Source organism: Crassostrea angulata, chromosome 5 (genome assembly GCF_025612915.1).
Source record: "Crassostrea angulata isolate pt1a10 chromosome 5, ASM2561291v2, whole genome shotgun sequence".
Lineage (NCBI taxonomy): Eukaryota > Metazoa > Mollusca > Bivalvia > Ostreida > Ostreidae > Magallana > Magallana angulata.
In genome coordinates, this window is record NC_069115.1 from 5,489,320 (window position 1) to 5,503,995 (window position 14,676).

General features: G+C 32.5%; 1 protein-coding gene across 1 annotated transcript in view; it reads right to left on the reverse strand.

Annotated features, from left to right (window-relative positions):
- LOC128183045 (deleted in malignant brain tumors 1 protein-like) overlaps window positions 1-14,676 on the reverse strand; it is an 84,741-nt gene that overhangs the window by 33,024 nt on the left and 37,041 nt on the right. Inside the window, exons 25-36 of the mRNA XM_052851865.1 lie at window positions 11,277-11,421; window positions 10,928-11,100; window positions 10,562-10,706; window positions 9,272-9,444; window positions 8,013-8,157; window positions 3,905-4,077; window positions 3,242-3,386; window positions 2,936-3,108; window positions 1,400-1,544; window positions 843-1,015; window positions 610-754; window positions 254-426 (exon numbers count right to left, since the gene is read on the reverse strand). Of these exons, the coding sequence (XP_052707825.1) occupies window positions 254-426; window positions 610-754; window positions 843-1,015; window positions 1,400-1,544; window positions 2,936-3,108; window positions 3,242-3,386; window positions 3,905-4,077; window positions 8,013-8,157; window positions 9,272-9,444; window positions 10,562-10,706; window positions 10,928-11,100; window positions 11,277-11,421 (1,908 nt within the window). The remainder of the gene's footprint in view (window positions 1-253; window positions 427-609; window positions 755-842; window positions 1,016-1,399; window positions 1,545-2,935; window positions 3,109-3,241; window positions 3,387-3,904; window positions 4,078-8,012; window positions 8,158-9,271; window positions 9,445-10,561; window positions 10,707-10,927; window positions 11,101-11,276; window positions 11,422-14,676) is intronic.

The following is a 14,676-nucleotide window of genomic DNA, read 5'->3' on the forward strand; positions in this document are numbered from 1 at the left end:
AAAGTAAATTTAAAGCAAGTTAAGACAACGGGCTAAGTTCATAGAAGGATAGCAGAGATCAAGCGGTAGCCAAATAATTTGCATTTTTCTCTCCATTTTGAAAAAAAGAAAAGCAAAAGGATACATATCACTAATTTTAGAAATAAAATGTCATCAACTATGTTTAATTTTAGTAATGAATATTATGGACCGAATCGGGTGAACTTTTTTTCTTGTTTAGGTGATCTTATAAAAAGAAAAAAACACTTCATACTTGGGATGCAGCTGATAGACAAATCCTCCCCATGACCACAGTTGTGTTCTCCAAAGCTATTGTGGTCACAATCTTCAATTCTTGTTTCAGATCCTGAGCAAATCACATTGTCCATCCAGATTGGCCCTGATCCCTGGCCAAATCGGGCACAGCAATGGACTTCAGATGCGATCCTTAAAAAAGTTTAACAATAACAATACTGTTATGCTTATCTTACAATATTCAAGAGCTTACGAATTTTACACCTGAACGACACAAAATATGTCTTTTTGTAATTTTTATCTATTTAAAATCTTTATGTCTTAGCAATAATTTTTTTTTTTATAAATCAAAAATTAACTGTCAATAAACATCACCAAGGTAGTCCTAGAGATCGGCACACCATATCGGCAAGTTGTTTATTCATAGAATCATCACACACTGTTCCCCATGTTTCGTTGTAGAACACTTCTAATCTACCTTCATATTTAGTCGATCCTCCCACAAGTCGTACGGGTAAACCTACCAGAAACAAGTATTTAATAGTCTTTGTTAAGTTTCTCTTTTCCATGTTTTATTAAATAAAAATCGAATTATAATAAGTTCTTACTAGGAATGCAACTTATGGATATATCATCTCCATGATTACAACTGTTTGTTCCCCAATCGTTGTGGTTACAGTCTTCAATTCTTGTTTCATGTCCTAAACAGTTCACATTGTTCATCCAAATAGGCCCTGATCCTTGGCCATACTGAGCACAGCAGTGGGCTTCAGAGGCATTCCTGGATATTGGGTTTTTGTTATTTAGTTATATAAATTGAAATATTGTTAAAGCTCCCAAGAACAAAATAATGCAATTGATGTCCGTAAATACTTTGGTTTCATCAATATTCGTTGAATACCAATTTTCGTGGATTTCGTTGTTAAGTTGATCCACGAAATTAAATGTTCATTAAAGTGCATTTCCTATTAAGATTCTGTATTGATAGGTCATTGGCCTCGAATTTACGTATCATTGAATATTTGATTTTCACTTTATCCACGAAAATTTATACCCTTGAATATTAATAAAACCACAGTATACTTTGCCAAATAAAAAATCTCTCTGACATGTCATTTAATTTCATGTATAAATCAAAACAAATTAATCTACAGATCGTACTTACCAAGGTAGCCCTAGAGATCGACACACCACATCGGCTAGTACTTTACTCAAAGTATCATCACAAACTGTTCCCCATGTTTCGTTGTAATACACTTCTAATCTACCTTCATATTTCGTTGATCCTCCCACGAGTCGAACAGGAATATCTTGACAAAGATAAATGTTTCTATTAAAGTTCTATTTTGAGACCATGTGAAGTGTAAAAATTTCAAAATTTCCACCATTCGACACTTTGTTCTTAACTGCTATTTAACGCATATGCAGTATCATCGACACCAGAGTTATTGTTAAAAACACAAGTTCTATGTATTGATTTGCAATTAGAGACAAGAACATTCAAAAACTTTGATTCCGATAACTATGATAACTATGATAAAAACGTGATCGTAATAAAATCGCTAAAGTTATATTTGACATATTAATGTAGCAAAAACATCAGAGAAATTACTTTTAGAAACTAGATTCTTTATTACACACAGTAGCATACACGTAACTCTTCACAACAGTTGTTTTTATTTATTTATTTTTAGAAATGTATATTGATCATACTTATAAAGTTTTTATTCAAACTTTGATTTTTTTTTCAATTATGCGCAGCTCAACATCTATTACTGAAGAGGTGTAATTTATGTATTCTTTATAGTTTAGACATAAACTTAAGGCATGCCTATTGCCAACATTAGAGTTCAGACTAACTGGACACTGAATTTGACATAGATTATACATATTAACGTGATATATGAACTAGATCAATGATATTTTTTAATGTAAAAGGTATCATTAAGAATGTTTAACAAAACTAGATTAACAAAACTCTTATCGATTAAGACTATCTTAAACGGTATTAATGCGATGATGCATTCCTGCCCAAAAAAAAATCTTTTCAAAAATGCAACAGTACGTTTATCTTAAATGTGCACTTGGTTTTTTAATGCAAGTCTCTGAAGCATATCTATCTACAATTCACTTTTTTGCATCTGCGTAAAAAATTGTGGAAAGTATTGAAGAAAAATAGCAATATTTTTTTACACAAATTATTTCAAGAACGTTCGTCACAAATAAATGAATGAATGAATGAATGCAAAAAATGTAAGAAGCATTATGGCGTTCATTTTAAAACCTTATCTCGTCCAAAAAAAAAAAGAAAAAAACTATTCTTGAAGATCAGTTAATTTAATAGAAATCAAATAAGATCAAAACTGTTCAAAAACTGTTACTTACATTTTTCATCGCTCACACATAACTCCAACCCCGACCCCGAATCCCCAAATGCACACAAGAATTAAAAGCTCCCAATTATGATGATATGAAAAGATATTTTCTTTGTTCTAACATCTAGATCTTATTATCGATCATAACAGCATAAATTGTCGCAAAAAACTTATTTTTGAAACGACATATTATTATTGGTGTGATTACTAAATCACTCAATGATATTAGGAGAAGGAAAAAGCAGTATGGGTATAATTTCTGATCCGTCCTCATAAATCTTTTTTTTTTTATAGTTTAAATCACAAGGCTAAACACAATTTCTTACAGGGAACACAACTGATAGATATATCCTCTCCATGTTCACAGTTATGAGATCCCCATCCACTATTGCTACAGTCTTCGATTCTTTTTTCAGATCCCGTACATTTTATATCGTCCAACCAGATAGCCCCTGATCCCTGGCCATACTGAGCACAGCAATGGGTGTCAGAGGCAATCCTAAAAAGTTTGAATCTTTGATAAGTACATTTTAGATATAACTTATTTCTATCACTTTGTAAGATTTATGTAATTTACATTTGATAGAGGCAGTCACTTTCTTAAAGTCTGAATTGAAGGGTTAAAACCTTACCACGGAAGCCCCAAGGATCGACACACCACGTGTGCTAGTTCCTTACTTAATGTATCATCACATACTGTCCCCCATGTTTCGTTGTAGTACACTTCCAATCTGCCTTCATATTTAGTCGATCCTCCCACAAGTCGAACATGTATATCTGATCGAGAATAATTATTCACAATTCAGTTGAAGTAATTTTTTTTCAGCTTTCATAAGGAACTTACTACAATACAACATATGTTTTATTTGCATTATCACTAGCGGTAAAAAAGAAAACGTTTACATGTGTCAATTTAAAAGAAATGATTTTCGTAAATATGCATATAATAGAGCTACAAAATGAAAAAGAATATTTTTTTTAGATTACTTACTTAAAACAGTTTTCCAAAAAGTCGTATACAGCTGATATTTGTATTAGTGTTTTCACTAGCAAATTATATAAACTTAACTAATTTTTTTTTTTAAATGCAATAAGTATTGTAATTAAACCGCATGTACAGAGTTCGAAATTGATTTGACTCCATATCCATTTAATTTTCTTATGTTCTAGCTTGAAAAAAATAAAATGATGATCTTTAAAACGGAATTCCATATTTTATTTACACTTGTTATCATTTTTTAAAAAGGAATCTTGTTTTGCAAATTATAAATAAAACTGTGAACGATGCATCTTACGAGGAATACAGCTAATGGATATATCTTCTCTATGACCACAGTTGTGAGTTCCCCAGCCACTGTGGATACAATCCTCAATTCGTGTCTCAGATCCCAGGCAATTAACATTGTCCATCCAGATATCATTTGATCCCTCGCCGAAATGAGCACAACAATGGGCTTCTGCTGATATCCTGTATTATTATACTTTCATGTTAATTACTGAAATCTGATTGGTTTAGACACAGTTGATAATCCGTTTTATTACCCTCAGCGTTAGCAACACACTTAACAACGGATAACACAACGAATTGTTACATGCGCGTAAATTATACGCGTACGGTTCGCCGTGGGATTCACTTCTATATAAAAGCAGTAAAAAAATCTCTAAAATTAAGGCATTCAATATAATAGAATAAATAGTGCCTGCTTCGGAGGATACCATTTGAAATTGACACCCCTCAAAAACCATTGTCAACCTCCCCTTCGCCTCGGTTGACAATGGTTTCCTCGGGGTGTCAATTTCAACTGTTACCCTCCCAAACAGGCACTATTTATATAATGTTAAACATTACTAAGTCAAAAAAGTGCTGACATTCCCATTTTTTACTGATAAATTAGGCATTTACTGACAATGTACTGACATTACTGATAAACTTAGAAAAGTACTGGCGTTTTTACTGACGGTACTAAGAAACTTAGAAAAGTACTGACAAACTTAGACAGTACTGATAAACTTAGAGAAGTACTGACAAGTACTGATAAGTACTGACACCATTGTTCTTACTCTTACTGAATGAGATTTTTCCTGACCTTTTTTCTTTTATGTCATTTTCACCATTAATTAATTAAGCTACCCTAGTACAGTCTATACAGTTTATATAGACTGATGTTAATTTTGAACTATTAACTGGGTCAGTTATATTTAATTTGTGAAATGTAAACAAAAATTATGATTAAAAAAATTGTTGTAATTAAAAAAAAGTGTAATATGGGGCTTTATTTGTTACACATAAAATTGTGTTGTGAAAATACGAAGGGGTGGAATTGGAGTTGGATGTTTACGTATGACTGGGGATGCCACTTTTTTTTGTTCAATTTTTTAGATGTTAATCATCATTCTTAATGTTTTAATTTAATATGTTTGCCATATGCAGCGAATCACATGTAAAAAAAAAAAATCATTTGTATAGTAAATTTGATGCATTATACAACGTAAAGCTAACCAGTTGTCAGACCTACTGCGCTAAAAAAAGATCAACTATTACAAGGTGCATGGTGACATGGTAAAGTCGTGTTAACTTTATACCAACATTGGTACAGTTTGTCAGAGAGAGAGAGAGAGAGAGAGAGAGAGAGAGAGAGAGAGAGAGAGAGAGAGAGAGAGAGAGAGAGAGAGAGTTTGTATTGATTTTGAATTAAAAATTACTAATAGTTTACCCGGGAATTTATTTCCTAATAAGTTAACATGCAATCCTAATTTCATTACCAATTCTTTATCATTCTGCGGCCCTGGGAAGAACATATACGATAAACATTTAAATGTAGTACTAGTGTTTTCTATATACATGTACATGTAGGAGTTTATTGAGAGAGAGAGAGAGCAAGTTTGTTTGCTTTCTTCTTCCCTTATTATAGTGGACTCAGATAGAGTGTTGATACCCCAGTGATTCCCTGGAAAACAGCTAAAATCTAATATTTTATCCGGAAATGGATTTCTCAGTACATAAACATGCAACCCTAATCAATTTTCATTACTGACACAGTGACTGTATAGTTATAATTTAGATTAACTTAGAATGATCAATTTAATTGTATCCATCAATGTTTATTTTACACCAGATCAATTGATCAAAGAACCTGAAAACACATGTTTAACAAATGGCTGATTGAAGTTAAAGTTTTCAAAGAAGAGGATGTTGACAATTTTTTCATTCGGTCAGTGGTTTTATAACTACTGTACAGCCCTCCTTGACAATTTGCAGTGTACGGTAGCGAGACTGGGAACAATGAGGCGACAGACACACGTGTACCTGTATATACACACCCATCCTTAGATCTGAAAACTCGGTACTGCTAAACAAAAATGCAATATGCTGTTTTGACACACCTTAATACTTTTTTTTCCGAGTTTGTCAAGTATAGAAAAGGGAATATGATCATTTTGATTTATTAGTTAATTTTAATAGTTTTATATTCGAAATATGAAAAGGAGGAGTTTTAAATTCGGAACATCACCTGTCACAGTGATATGAATTAAAACTTAATTGATCTCAATATATTTTTCATTTTTCAAATAAAATTTGAATAATTGTATAATATTTTTTCTAATCATAAACCCGAAACATTGTTTTAAAATCATGCATGTGTGTTTTTACGTTACCAACATTTGTATACATCATATGCATTAAATTATTTATGAGTTGCATCATTGCTTTATATGCATGTACATGTATGTAGACATTTCTATACAATAATGCATATGAATTACTGAATTGGACAATGCACATTGTGAAAAATTATGTGTCAAAGAAGGGGACTACTCCTTTCCGAAAAAATCAACTCTCTCTCTCTCTCTCTCTCTCATTCTCATGGTTTATCAGGAAAAACAATGGCTATCATCGATTGCAATTTACATGCTTTAGATATTAACTAATCTACTTCATGCTTAATAGAATCAACATACATTTCATTGAGACAATGTTATTCCATGCATCATTACACCAGGCAAAACAGTCAAAGTATAGTTGATCATTTTCATCGGTGTGTGATTATCTGAACTTGCTAATTATGTTGCATTATTATGCGCTTTAACTCAGACAGATTATATGGGTCCTCCACTTATATTTATTTTACAAATTACAAACCACGGTCATTTGTTTAAAAATACGTATAAAAAGCGGTTTATCGGTATTAAAGTCTAACTTGATTTCTGTCAATGTTGAGTCAGATGTTTAGATAAAATCTAGTCTTCTCAAGCTTCAATTTAAATGGATAGGGTTCCTGTCTAGATTTAAGTTATTTCTCAAAGACAAACAAACTGAATAACACCTTTGGCCTCTGTATCAAGCGCTTCAAGCTTACCGCGATCATAAGTATACGGAAACACAGCGCATCTATTTACGATGTAAAATGCGCAGAACCCAAAATCATTTAAAAGACTAGGAATGTTGTTTATGTTTCCCATGGAGGGTGCAAAAGAGGGGTGGTCCAGATCCCCCGTAAATCCGCGCTTTGGTAATACGGGTAGATTGAATGCTAATAACAAGGTGTTGTTATGGGTGATTTATTGATGTTTAGCTTAAAAGTGTCAATGTTTCCCCTGTTTTTTCGTTTCTAAATAATTATCTAAACTCATGTTAACAACATAAATATTATAAAATCCGCAAATTTCTTAAAGAAAAAAAACGAGGTTCAATTTCTCCTTCACTTGGAAAATTTCATATAAAATTGGCATTTTATGTTATTAATAAGTTTGATAATCGTTTAATTCTTTATTATAATTAAAAATTCATTTTAATACAATTTCACACCTTTTAAGTCAGTACTTCTCTCAGTTTTTCAGTACCGTCAATAAAAAGTGTCAGTACTTCTCTAAGTTTATCAGTACTGTCTAAGTTGGTTGTGCTTTTCTAAGTTTCCCAGTACCGTCAGTAAAAACGTCAGTATTGTTCTAAGTTTATTAGTAATGTCAGTACATTGTCAGTAACTGTCTAAGTTTATCAGTAAAAAATGGGGATGCCAGTACTTTTTTTACTTATTAGTGAAAGCAGCTACAGATTATAATATTTTTTTTATTGTTTACAATATATTAATAGGAACTTGGTGTCCTCAAGGGACATCCAATGAGGTGAAACATTTAAATAAAACTGACAACGTAGCGCAATTGATTGGAGCGTTATTAACTATTTTTCATGCTTTGACTTTGAGTTTTGCTGGTGCTTTTACAATGTTTACCTTTCCAAAAATTTTGAAAACATGATTTTTGGTCATACATTGTTTAAAATGTCTTAACTGATGAAAGTAATTTGATTTTAATGTACACTTTTCAAAGTTTATATCGACAAGTGTCCTAAAGCACTTGAAAGATTGAAAAATCAGTTACTCACCGTTTTGAAAAATTACTTACCAAGGAAGCCCTAGAGATCGACACACCACATCGGCTAGTTCTTTATTCAAAGTATCATCACACACTGTTCCCCATGTTTCGTTGTAGAACACTTCTAATCTACCTTCATAGCTAGTGGATCCTCCCACAAGCCGAACAGGTATATCTGAACAAAGACAATTGTTCGATACCATTTTTTTCTTTTTACTTACCTCTTTATATGTTTTAAGAAAAAAATTGTATCGCGAAGTATTTTAATGGATTAGAATTTATAGGGTGAACAGCTTGTAACTAAATCAACTGAACTGTAGACTACATATAGTTTTTAAATTTATGACATTCTTCAACTAAACAAGGCATACCTTGTGACAAATCATTTAATAAAAAAAACTGTTATCGGAATTGGGGGGGGGGGGGGGGTTATAGAAAAGCTTTGAATGAAGCTTAAAGAACCTGTTAAAAAGTACACTAAATAAAATACCACTCATTTATATGATGATAGATTTTTAATTGTATGGTCGGTATCTTTAATGAATATGACACCTAAATCTGCTTATTTTGCAAAATGTGCATCTAAATAAATTTTAAAAAATCACTATCTATGCTTTAAAAAAATGAATCATGTAGTGCGTGTTTGCTCGAGAACCTCTCTTTTTAATGTGAAAATTACAAAGGTCGGTTATCTAAGTGAAAATTGGTTTGTATCAACATTGCACTATACTGCAGAATACGCAAAAATTGATGATTTTTTTTCAGATATGGCAGGAAAAAGCTTGTTTTAATAACGCTATAAACGAACTGGAGATCAACGATGTTTTCAAACTTTTAGACTGTAGCTGATAATACCTTATTTTTCTATATCTGAGCCCAATACCGGCAATTTTCGTTTGTTTATTTCATAAGTGGTTTTTTTTTATCATTACAATCGGGTTTGTTATCAAGTTTAGTAACTGATAGGGGACGTGTATTGCCTAAACAATTCTCTCAGAATGTTTGTTAATACTTGCGTATAATATCACAATTCTAATGTAATTGTTTTAAATGGAAGCAGATATACGACCTTATAAAAAAAAAGCTATTTGATTTTAAACTTTAGACAAGAGAAATATTCAACATTTCACATCCTTCAAAAATATTCCATACTGTTTTTCTCTAATTTATTGAATTTTAGAGCCACTTCAAATCTGATCTAACTTATGCATCATAGATAATAAATAAGATAAGTGCATCTTTGTTCCCATGATAAAAAACCGATGAAATAAATAAGAATGATTTCTTACTCGGGATACAGCTGATGGATATATCCTCTCCATGACCACAGTTGTGAGTACCCCATCCACCATGGGTACAATCCTCAATTCGTGTCTCAGATCCCAAACAGTTAACATCGTCCATCCAGATAACACCTGATCCTTCGCCATATCGTGCACAACAATGGGATTCAGCATCAACCCTAAAAAGTAAAAAACATTCACATACCCGACAATGAAAAGAAATAGGCTGTTTAAAACTTCATTTGCAGACACGTCCAATTTTAAAAACGATTTTAAAAAATCATTAAATGCCATGAATACTTCCAATTTTATTAAGATATACATTGGCATATTTTTATGTTTTTATCCCTATAACTAAATAAGGAGAAAACAATCTAAATTTAAAAAAAAGTAAAATTTTTAACATTCCATAAGAAATGGGTTTTTACCTTCAGCATAGATATATGATTGTATGCTTTATGTAGCTTGTAATTTTTCGCAATATATGTCAAAATTCAATTCAAGTCTTAAATAAAACACTTTAAATGGGTAACAAGACAAATGACAAAGAGCCAGAACGATCGGTCTGACGGTATATTGACTGTTCCTAGCTCACTATCAATCTGCTGTTTATTCTGTCCTCGATATTGTTAAAATATTATGAAATTAAAAAAAATCTGAGATAATATTCCCTTTTCTGTTAGTGTATCCTTATCTCTATCGACAAACTGGGCAAAACTTAATATAACCGGAAATGATCGTAATACCCAGCAAATGTCAAGGTATCGGGTCGCAAAAAGAGTTCATGATAAAATGCTTGAAAGTGAAATGACAATTAATCGTCCAGACGGCAAGACAAATAAATGTTTTTTCCTCGTATAGTAGAAACATTATACATGTACTTGTTCAGAATATATATATATATATATATATATATATATATATATATATATATATATATATATATATAAAGAAAATAACGTTTCTTTACATAATGACAATAAAGTATATTTGTTTCGAAAAAAGGAATACTGTTAACAATGATATGACTTACATATATTTAAAAAATGACCTCCTTTTTTGTTACAGTTTTTACAATTTTACCAAAAAAAAAAATTTTATATTTGTAGCAAATATTGCCACTCTAAAAAAAATCTAAATCCTCATGGAGCAACAAATAAACATGGTATTTGATTTTCGCATCAGAGAGAAACTTGCTTTGGATTACTTTGCGTTTATTCTATCGATTTGAATTTTGTGTTAAAATCGTAAATTAAAAACTAAATGGAGCAAACAAACTTGTCAAAACCAAATTACCAAGGTAGCCCTAGAGATCGACACACCACATCGGCCAGCTGTTTATTTGAAGTATCATCACAAACTGTTCCCCATGTTTCATTAAAATACAATTCTAATCTACCTTCGTATTTAGTTGATCCTCCCACAAGCCGAACGGGTAAATCTAAAGAGAAAAGATTTAATCCACATTTTTTTACCATTCTATTCTTTATTCCTTGTAACATCTCTATATATAATTCAAATACTTCTAAAATGTGACACATACTACATTTCTTTGTATGTTTTAGGCAAATAGAAACATTTTGTTATCGATGTTAAGCTTAAGGGTTCTGATTAAAGGTGTTGAACTTTAACATGAAACTTGAATCTAAGCCTTTTTTTTACTAGAAATGCAGCTGATAGACAAATCCTCTTCATGGCTACAACTGTGAGTTCCCCAACCATTATGGTTACAATCTTCAATTCTTGTTTCAGATCCCAAACATTTGATGTCGTCCATCCAGATAGTACCTGATCCTTGACCATATCGGGCACAGCAGTGTGCTTTAGAATCAGTCCTGAAAACATTAAAATAACCTGAGTACATATTAAGTATCGATTTCATGTTCAAAGAATCAAATGCTTCATCTCAGAGAGATTAAATAGTTTGCCATGTCACTTTTTAAAAATATTTTTTTCCCGTTTGAATTATCCTTTGATTGAGATTGCGGAACTACTTCGTAAGATGCCTTACCATGGTAGACCCAATGATCGACACACCACATCGGCTAGTTCTTTATTCAAAGTATCATCACACACTGTTCCCCATGTTTCGTTGTAGTACACTTCTAATCTACCTTCATATTTAGTCGATCCTCCCGCAAGTCGAACGGGAATATCTAAAAATGGGAAAATCTTTAAATATTTTGATTTTACATTACTTTAAATTTGCAAAATATAGGGCGAAAACCAACATTTCGGTAAGTGCCTAACTAAAAGATGGTATAAAGGTACGTATAGGAGCTTAATGATTTGCGAACTTTTAGCCAGTTTTCTATGAACTAAAACGTATAGGTTTTCAAAGTCCATTAAAGCAACATATAGGGGCTGGGGATTTTAGAATGGAGAATTTTAGTTGAATTTTCTTTAGTGAATCGAGCGGGGAGGGCGACAAAGTGTTCCTAAATGTCAATACACTTTACATAAACACATATAATTTATACCCCTGTTCTGCTTCTGTAAACCATGGACGTCATATTTTGTCGCCTTTTTTTTTTTTTGTTTTTTTTTTGTTTTTGTTTAGGGGGGTCACTTTGGCTTTATATGGGTTGTTTTTCAAAAGATTATTTATCTTTATTATAATATTTTTGGCTAGATTTCCGTCAATCTTTAAGCTCACTATCAAACTCTTTATAGATCCGCACTGAAAAACATGTGTATGAGCTTCGTTTTATAAATTATTCCTACCAGTGAAACCTAGTCTCTCTCTCTCTCTCTCTCTTTCTCTCTCTCTCTCTCTCTCGCTCTCTCTCTCTCTCTCTGTGCGTGTATGTATGTGTGTGAACAAATCAAGTAAAAGAAGGCAAAATCAAGAACATTCAATCGTTTCAATGCACATGGTAGTAATATATGATAATAAACACTGAACTGAGCTTAAATACTTATTCTTTATCAAATGCGACGCGACCGATGAAAACAGAACGGGATGGTTGTATTTACATACACAAGACTTTACCAAAATATTCTTCCCAAGACTTTTATTTCAACACATCTTAGCATCCTTAGAGATATTTAAACTTCTTCAAATCATTACATTTCTATTTCAATACAGATAGACTGATCCTCTTTCAAGTCAATTTAATCAACTCAATATCTCAACCTCACAATCACGTCTTCAGTGGTTCCATTTAAGTGATGTTAAAGAATAATGATATGTAGAGACGAATAAACTATTTTAAGATCTATTTTAGTTAAACTTTTCATTAAAACGACCATATTTATCGCCAAGATGACGTACAAAATTTTGTGTCGCAAGGTATAATAACCTCATAACAAAACGTTGTATTGTCGATCAGGCCAAAACTACATGTACGAACAATTCGTACCATATAAGGGACTGTCCTGAAAGCCGTTTAAAACAAGTTAATTAATTGTGTGCTGAAGTATTTGCTTGTCCAACTCGTTAAAATATCAACATTTGCTACGCAAGCTTGAGAATATGCATCTCACATCAACTCGTTGGAAAACAAATACAAGAGGCCCATGGGCCACATCGCTCACCTGAGGAACAAGAGGTATGATAAAATCAGCTCAATGGAGTCATAATACAAACTATCTGGACAATGTACAATAATTCATGTAAATCCTGTATAAATAAAATCCATTTTCCCCTGGATATTCTTATGTTTATAATCATTAGTCCCTTTTCTAACAGGATGAATTTATAGTCATATCATATGTTGAGTATTGCAGATCTAAAAAAGATCCCTAACAATAGTTTATATATGGGATATAAACGTACATCAAACTCTGAACCTTCTCGTGAGGCCAAAGAATTGTCCTGGGGCCAAAATCTTAACAATTATAAAGAATCATCTGGCTGATTAGTTTCTGAGAAGATTTTTAAAGATTTACCCTATATATTCCTTTGTTAAACTTTGACCCCCCCCCCATTGTGGCCCCACCCTACCCCTGGGGATCATTATTTTCACAACTTTGAATCTTCACTATCTGAGGATGCTTTCACACAAGTTTCAGCTTTCCTGGCTGATTAGTTTCTGAGAAGAAGATTTTTAAAGAATAACTCTGTTTATTCCTATGTAAAACATCGACCTCCCATTGTGGCCCAAACCTACCCCCAGGGGTCATGATTTTCACAAATTTGAATCTACACTACCTGAGTATGCTTCCACACAAGTTTTAGCTTTCCTGGCTAATTAGTTTCTGAGAAGAAGATTTTTAAAAATTTACTGTATATAATCATATGTTAAACTTCGATCCCCCATTGTGGCCCCAACCTACCCCCAGGGGTCATGATTTTCACAACTTTGAATCTACACTACCTGAGGATGCTTCCACACAAGTTCCAGCTTTGCCGGCGAATTAGTTTCTGAGAAGAAGATTTTTAAAAATTTACTGTATATAATCATATGTTAAACTTCGATCCCCCATTGTGGCCCCAACCTACCCCCAGGGGTCATGATTTTCACAACTTTAAAATTTACACTACCTGAGGATGCATCCACACAAGTGTCAGCTTTCCTGTCTGATAAGTTTCTGAGAAGAAGATTTTTAAAGATTTACTGTATATATTCCTATGTAAAACGTCGATCCCCTATTGTGGCCCATCCCTACCCTCGGGGGTCATGATTTTCACAAATTTAAATCTTCACTACCTAAGGATGCATCCACACAAGTGTCAGCTTTCCTGGCCGATTAGTTTCTGAGAAGAAGATTTTTAAAGATTTACTTTTTATATTCATATGTTAAACTTCGACCCTCCATTGTGGCCCCACCCTACCCCCAGAGGTCATGATTTTCACATCTTTGAATCTACACTACCTGAAGATGCTTCCACACAAGTTTCAGCTTTCTTGGCCGATTAGTTTCTGAGAAGAAGATTTCTTAAGAGTTACTCTATATATTCATGTTAAACTTCGACCCCCCCATTGTGGCCCCATCCTCAGGTGAGCTAAAAAGGTTTAGTTTACAATTCAATAAGTGGGTTTCTGGAAGAACAGATTTTGAAAATTTTCGTAATAAATATTGACAATTTTTTAGACTTTTTTAATCTTTAGCTTTTAAGATCTGTGTACAAACATAGAATTGTGAGCAAATCTCTGTATCTTGCTTATAATTCGAAGCTTAACACTCAAATATGGTTAGTAAATAGAAATTGTAAACAACATGCACTACATGTATAACAAAAAAAGAACACAATTTATTTTTTCGAAATGAATCATATATATATACATGGATATACCTACATATTTCCGTAAGCGATATCAAACTCTATTTAAACTGAATAAACTAGAGAAAATGCCGAGCATCTCAACAAAACCTATTGGATTAATCTACCATTACGTAAAAGATAATGCCGAATTACCGATAGAATGAATTGTATTTCAATACCCCTACATCAGACTTTGCTTAAT